This window comes from Accipiter gentilis, chromosome 15 (genome assembly GCF_929443795.1).
Source record: "Accipiter gentilis chromosome 15, bAccGen1.1, whole genome shotgun sequence".
NCBI classification, from domain to species: domain Eukaryota; kingdom Metazoa; phylum Chordata; class Aves; order Accipitriformes; family Accipitridae; genus Astur; species Astur gentilis.
The window spans coordinates 145,468-152,005 of record NC_064894.1 but is presented as its reverse complement, the minus strand read 5'-3'; the positions used below and the strand labels follow the sequence as shown (position 1 = coordinate 152,005).

General features: G+C 36.9%; 1 protein-coding gene across 7 annotated transcripts in view; it reads right to left on the bottom strand.

Moving 5' to 3' along the window:
• Positions 1 to 333: 333 nt before the first annotated feature.
• Positions 334 to 6,538, bottom strand: part of ZNF451 (zinc finger protein 451) — a 45,970-nt gene continuing 39,765 nt past the window's right edge. For 6 of the 7 annotated variants that reach the window (XM_049818281.1, XM_049818283.1, XM_049818287.1 and 3 more), the window contains exons 14-15: positions 3,648 to 3,722; positions 334 to 1,489 (exon numbers count right to left, since the gene is read on the bottom strand). In XM_049818281.1, the coding sequence (XP_049674238.1) occupies positions 1,437 to 1,489; positions 3,648 to 3,722 (128 nt within the window). In that variant the 3' untranslated portion in view covers positions 334 to 1,436. Of the gene's footprint in view, positions 1,490 to 3,647; positions 3,723 to 6,538 lie in introns of those variants that run through there. The other variant, XR_007508254.1, reaches the window with a different exon arrangement.

Here is a 6,538-nt window from a genome sequence, read left to right as displayed (position 1 = left end):
GCACTGGAAGTGTCCAAACTAATTTCTGGCATTTGAAGAGTTTTGGCAAGTTGCATGACTGCTAATAAGTGCTGAGACAACTCACTAAATTCTTCATTAATTCTATTTGTTTCAGAGATGGCAATTATGTCAGAATGATTGGAAATAAACCAGTGCCAATTTTCCAGCTTTTCTAACCGTGATGACACACAGCTGTAGTTATTCCCTTAGGAATCGAGAATAAGAAAAATCTAGCCTTCCCCTTGTCTTACTCGTCACAAAAAGTATTTCTTTGCATAATAAATATTTAGATTTACAGCAGTTAGAAGCAAACTCGCAGGCTATTGAGTAATAAAAAAAAAAATCAAGCTGGCATTTTATTACATTGAGATTTCTTACTGATTGACAGCAATCATTAACTGAAGTGTAATAGGCTGGTAAAGCTGGACAGCTTGCATAGGTATTTTTAAACAAAGGAACTGAGAAAGGTGGCATAGATAATTTTAAACACAGAAATATTTGTTCACCTTAATATAAGGACAGTACAAAAATAATTAACAAATTTACATTCATTTATCCAAGGCCACCTCTTCATGAACAGGAGGGAGCAAAGACAATAGTATATTAGGAATCATACAGCTTAAATGGTCTCACATCTATTCTAAACAGGAACTAGAAAGTTTATTTAGCTTCTGTTCCCTTAAAAAGTTGTTCCAGCCTCAGATCAGGGAGAACTGAACCTGTCAAAGTTTAAGCCATCAAATCCAACAGTCTACCACGCTACTATTGAAAAAACATACACATTTATAAAAATAAAGCTAACTAACTAACTGTACAGCCTGTGGTCCTGATTCTGACATTTATAACAAACAGGACATGGACAAAAGTATGGTCTATGAAGCGAGACTGGCCACAGGCAAGAGTTAGGCCGTATGTTCAATTTATAAACCTGGGATCTAAGCTTCTCTTTATAACAAGATTAGCTAGGCAAATCTGAGATAATTGGAGTTTACCATTTTTATCTCTTGTTAAGACCACATGAAAAAGTAAATAACGACAATGACATTCTGTGACAGAAAAATTGAATAAAAGAACCAATTAAAAAAAACCCAAAACCAAAACAACAACAACGAAAAAACCCAAAATACCTAGTAAGAGCAGCCTACTAATTAGGCAACAGCTTATACAGATAGACTGGAGAGACTTAAGTCATCACCCATTAGAAACAGAATACACAAAGGCTTAAAAATTTATTTTTATCATACACAATGTATTGCAGCAGATATCCATAAACTCCAGCTGTTCATCAGCATGACAGAGGATTCTAAATCTAACAATTCAAGATATAGACGTTGTTTTTGAAGTGGTATTTCTGAACCTTTGTGAAGAGATAAACAAGCTTCCATTTTTGTGAGCAGCTCTGATGACATGGTGTTAGTGTACTGAAGTATCTTCATTTACATTTCCTCAAGGCTTCTCTTGATAGCTTCTTCCAATTCTGCATCTTGCTCTGTATAAATACAAAACCCCAATTATAATCTCAAACTATGGTTGGTAACTGGTCATAAACACAATTACATTAATATTACTACATAAAGCAATGAATTACTTCTGTGGGCAATGTCAGCAGACTGCAAAAAAAGATAATGGAAGTTATTTTCCCTCCTTCTGTCTTATGCTATCTTTTCAACACTTCAACATACAGGAACAGCCTTTACAACCTTCCATTGTATTAACTGTAGGGGCAGCCCAATGATCAGTTTAAGACTATAATGCAACTACATATTTACTGGTCAAAATAATACCAAGATTAGAACCCATATGTACGGGCCAAGAAGAATAAATTATTAAAAACAAAAAAGACAGACACACAAAACAAGTACAGCATTTTGGTATTTTTGCTCCAGTTCCATAATCAAAAGATACTCCCGCATCTACATTTTAATTTGGCACCACAGTTGTCACTCTTACTACGAAGGCCAGACTTAAGTAGATAAGAAGTTATATCAACACTAAGAATAGTCTAGATCAGAGGGATAATATTTTTGATGGTGGGGAGGGAAGACTGCATTGCACTCATCCGACTTGTTAATAACCTCAAACACCTTTCATAATACTCAAAGAAGAAACTCCATGTCTGCATTGCATTTAGGTTGTTTTAGGCATAAATTGTTTGCTGTTATTGAATTAAATATAAGTTAGACAAGATTTATATGTATAGTAAATATTAATACTAATAGTATAGTTGGAAAAATTACAGCAGCTTTCAGACACACTTGTCATTCTTGAATTACTCATATTCTGCTTTAGGAGGACACAAGCACATCCTATATAAAAAAGCTATCTGTTCTTATGACAAAGGAAACGGAATAATTGTATTTATTAACATTAACAGAATTTAAAACTTTAACTATTGTTGGGCTGTTTTATGCAAGGCCTATGTTTGGAACAGACATAGTATCAAAGAATGCTTCCTCATGTCAGCAGAGCCGTATTCATTCACCTGGACTTTATTGTAACATCTGGTACTACTGATAAAAGAGGTAACTTTTTGGCATGCAGTTAGCTCCACAACGATACCTGGATTGTCCCCTATTCCTGTCGCTGCTGAAGCGGCTTCTTCTGCCTCCTACACTTGCTTTTTGCTTTCTCCTCTTCCAGCAGTTGCTAGTGCTTTTTCCTTTTTACCCCTTTCTGGGGTTGATTTTGCCTCCTTAATCCCTCTTACCCCATGATAGAACTGCCATCAACCACGCACACAGCCAACAAATGCAGCTGAAGCCAGGCTGCTTCATAAGGTCAGATGCCTTCAGCACCGCAGCATCAGAACTGGGACCACCTGTATGCAACAAATGCCACTGCTATCCCTGATGGCAGTACCCAGTGCTAGGGGGACCTGAGTGCGGCAAACTTTCAGTACTGTAGATGAATATGTTGGACATTTAGTAACAGTATTTAATAACAGTTGGTAAGTTTATAACTGAATAAATTCTGGGAATATAATATTCAGTTATCAGTTTCATCACTGACCTTGTACAAATTATTTATTGATTTTCTTTAGTTCATTTTATTTCCATCAAGGGAAAAGGCAGAGTCAAGCCTTTAAACAACAAATTATTTTCAAAGTACGCTGTAGTCGGTCACCAAAAATTAATGATTACATTGTATGAACACCACCAACTACGCACAACAGCAAAAGGATAAAAGCAATTTCAAATAAGATATGATGTGAGCAGACAGCTGTGCTGCTGATTCGAACTTGTATGCAGATCTACAGCTCTTTTAGGAAACGAGAATGCTTTGCTGAGAAATAATACCCAATTTTGAACTATTTATTCAGAAGTTCAATTATTTAGTCAGCAGTTCTACTCAGAGTCAACACAGTCATATTAAACTGGTACAAAGTGAGCTCAGTCAAGTCTCTTAATTGCACAATACCCTGTGGTGCACCAATAAAATAAACTGAGTCTGCTGGCATACCTTTCAGGTTAGGAAATTATTTTTTATTTATAACTCATCACTGTGTTCTTAACTACTCATGATTGTCCAGCGGATTTTAGAGAGTATTCTTAAGAGGTCACTTGCCGTAAAAATGATTGTAAGTTTAGTTTCTGTATCTTCCATAATTAATAGCACTCTTGAACGCAGAAAAGTAAAAATTAACAGACCTTCCTGTTTCTTTGTTTCTTCTAAGCTCCTCTTCACTGTTAGTCTGAAATTTTCATCCTCTTCGCTATCTGAACCTTAAATGCACAAATGAAACATAAATTACACATTGGTTCTAATAAAAAAGTTACAGTCCCCTCTTGCATTTCCTCTTACTGCAACAACATTGTAGGTTGTATTTTAAGAAATACACTTGTTATGAGCTGAAAATCAAGATACAAATACATTATAGTGGTAGTTTAAGACAGTAACTCAAGACAGTTATCTTTCAGCTACCTTCTCCCCTTTCTCCCCAAAATCTAAAGGCAGACTGCTTCAATTTATATTATTTTAAAGCAGTAACAAGAAATAATAGGTGCAGAAGCTACTGTTAGTGTCTACTGCATTTGCTTTTTTGTAATACTCATTTAAAAAAAAAAGACATCACTCACTTTCTACAAAATCTATCAATGATTTAATTATGGGACAAAGTGCTATTAGTGTGTGTCTGCCTACACATGATCTTAGCTGTATTTTGTTGCCTAAATACTCCATTTGGACAACTGAGTGCGATTCAGCAGATGTTGTTCAAGTGTCACAGAAGAAAAAAGTCGATACACTTAATCTGCTAACTCACTATAGCCAAGCCCAGCCAAAACTCCACCACCTTTCCCTTTCTAAATAATACTCTTTATGAGGCTGGTTTCCAGTTACAGAATGACAGCTCTGTTTTGAAGTGTCTAGTAGGGACTGGTGTACCAAACGTGGGTTGGTTTTTTTTTTTCCCCATTTGTTTTAAACAGAGTCTCAGTAAACTATAGGTTAAAAAAAAATTAAGTCAATGAGTCACATTATGTATTCATTTTCATGCTACAGGCTATTGCTATCTTAGGAGACAGTCTCTGTAATAAGGTCTTACGGTATTCACAATCAACTAGGTCTCCTACGGTCATATCAACAAAAGCACTTCCCTTAAAGTCATCACATTTATTAGTACACCAATGTACTTCCGATTACGTTTACCAGGAAAGAACATTCCTATATGGACATCTAATTTACTGACTGTGTGACATCTGGCATTTACATGAACCAAGTTAGGCATTCAAAGTAACAGGTACACTTGCTAAAATTTGTTTCAGACCTCTGACACATATACTTTGTTTGAACAGCAACGTTGCTGACTTTCCCAATTCCAGGAATACAGACTCCAACAGCTGGTATCAAACAGAGATCAGGAGCCCACAAAGATGCCAGAAATAGCTGGATATACACTGCAGTTAAAATGATCTTTCTCCAGTCACCTGGCAGACTGAGAATCCTGTCTTGGAGCTGCCTGCTATCTCTGGGCAGAAGAGATACTATTTTTCACATCATCTTCCAAAGCAAACAAACACAAAACCCAAAAAAGTGTCATTATACTCACTTACAAAAGGAAGGAAAATGTGCAGGGAAAAGGCTTTGCACAAGTGCCTTCTCCCTTATTAACCATCCTTTTAATCTTCCAACCTGGAAGACATCTCAGACTGCTCTAAAAAGTTTTGTACCTGTTAGAGGTGTAACAGTTGAAGCAATCACTTCCTAACCCATTTCTTGGCATAAGTATAAAGGAAGAGTTGAGTTCTTGTGAGCAGTAACGCATAGTACAAGAGGGTCTCTGGTTTGTTACCACTTCAAATAAAAATGCATTAAGAGCACTTTTCTGTAGGTTTGTGGGGATTTTTTAGGTGACAGAAGATGGAGCCAAATGGGCAAGGCAATATTCTCCTGATTGGCATCTTGCATAGACAGTTAAACAGCAGAAGATAGGAGTAGCCAGAAATCCAGGAGTTTCTTCTATATATGACCTAAAGAAGTCAACTTTCCTGGAACGGGTTATAGAGTCAGTTAGCATTCACCACAGAAGCAGCCATGATGGCAACCTATTGACACACTGTTAGAGGACAGCACTTTCCACCTTACTCCTGGGTTCCCTAACCCAGGCAACAAGCCAACTTGACACTTGCTTTTCAGAATACAGCAGATCAGCAGCTAAGTTGACTTTACTATCAATTAGGACAGTTATGAACACTGAAACAGGATCTGTAGATAGAATTATTTTAGTTCATTAAGAAAGTTTAGGATTCATCTAATGTATTAATGCAGGCCTCATCTTGCCAAAATGTTTTGCTAGTCAGACCACCTTAATTACACCACTGTAATAACATGGGGTACATACTCATATTGGAACAGAGGTATATGCAAACTAGCATGCAAAACATGTAAATGTTTTTAAAACAAGCTGCCTGCACCATGATTTATCACTACACGTGATATGCAATAACTAAATACTACTCGACAATTATCACAGAGAACAGGTTTGCTTAAAGCATAGTTGAAGACAACAACATTTCACTGCCAGAAACTATGAAACTTTAAAATAATTAGTACTGATGATCCTCTGTTAGTTTGAGGGGGGGGGAAGAAAAATCAGCTCACAGTCAAATGTAGTTATGAAGCATGTTCAAAGTCTCATGAGCTACACTCTGCCTTCACTGATCTGGCAAAGCCTCATAAGCAACACTCTGCCTTCACTGGTCATTATTTGCAATACTTCTCTCCCCTCTACCTAACTGTATTAACATACATCCAACTTCCCATGGAGGCAGTTGCTGGCTTCTCTGAAACCTTTGAGTTAGTGAAAGTTAACCTATTAAGAGGCTAACAAAAAGCCAAACCTTATTTAGGAGGTTTTTGCACAAAGGCTTGTCAGTTATCTCAAATTACACTGAGACTTTCCTTATCCAGAAACAAAGACATGGTTATGCTTGTCCTCAGTGTTCCCCCCCTGCCCCTACCCTCCCCAAACCTATACAGAGCAAAGACTAAAGCCACAAAAGCAGTAAAGATGAGAATTTTAAGATGTTCTGATATGGCT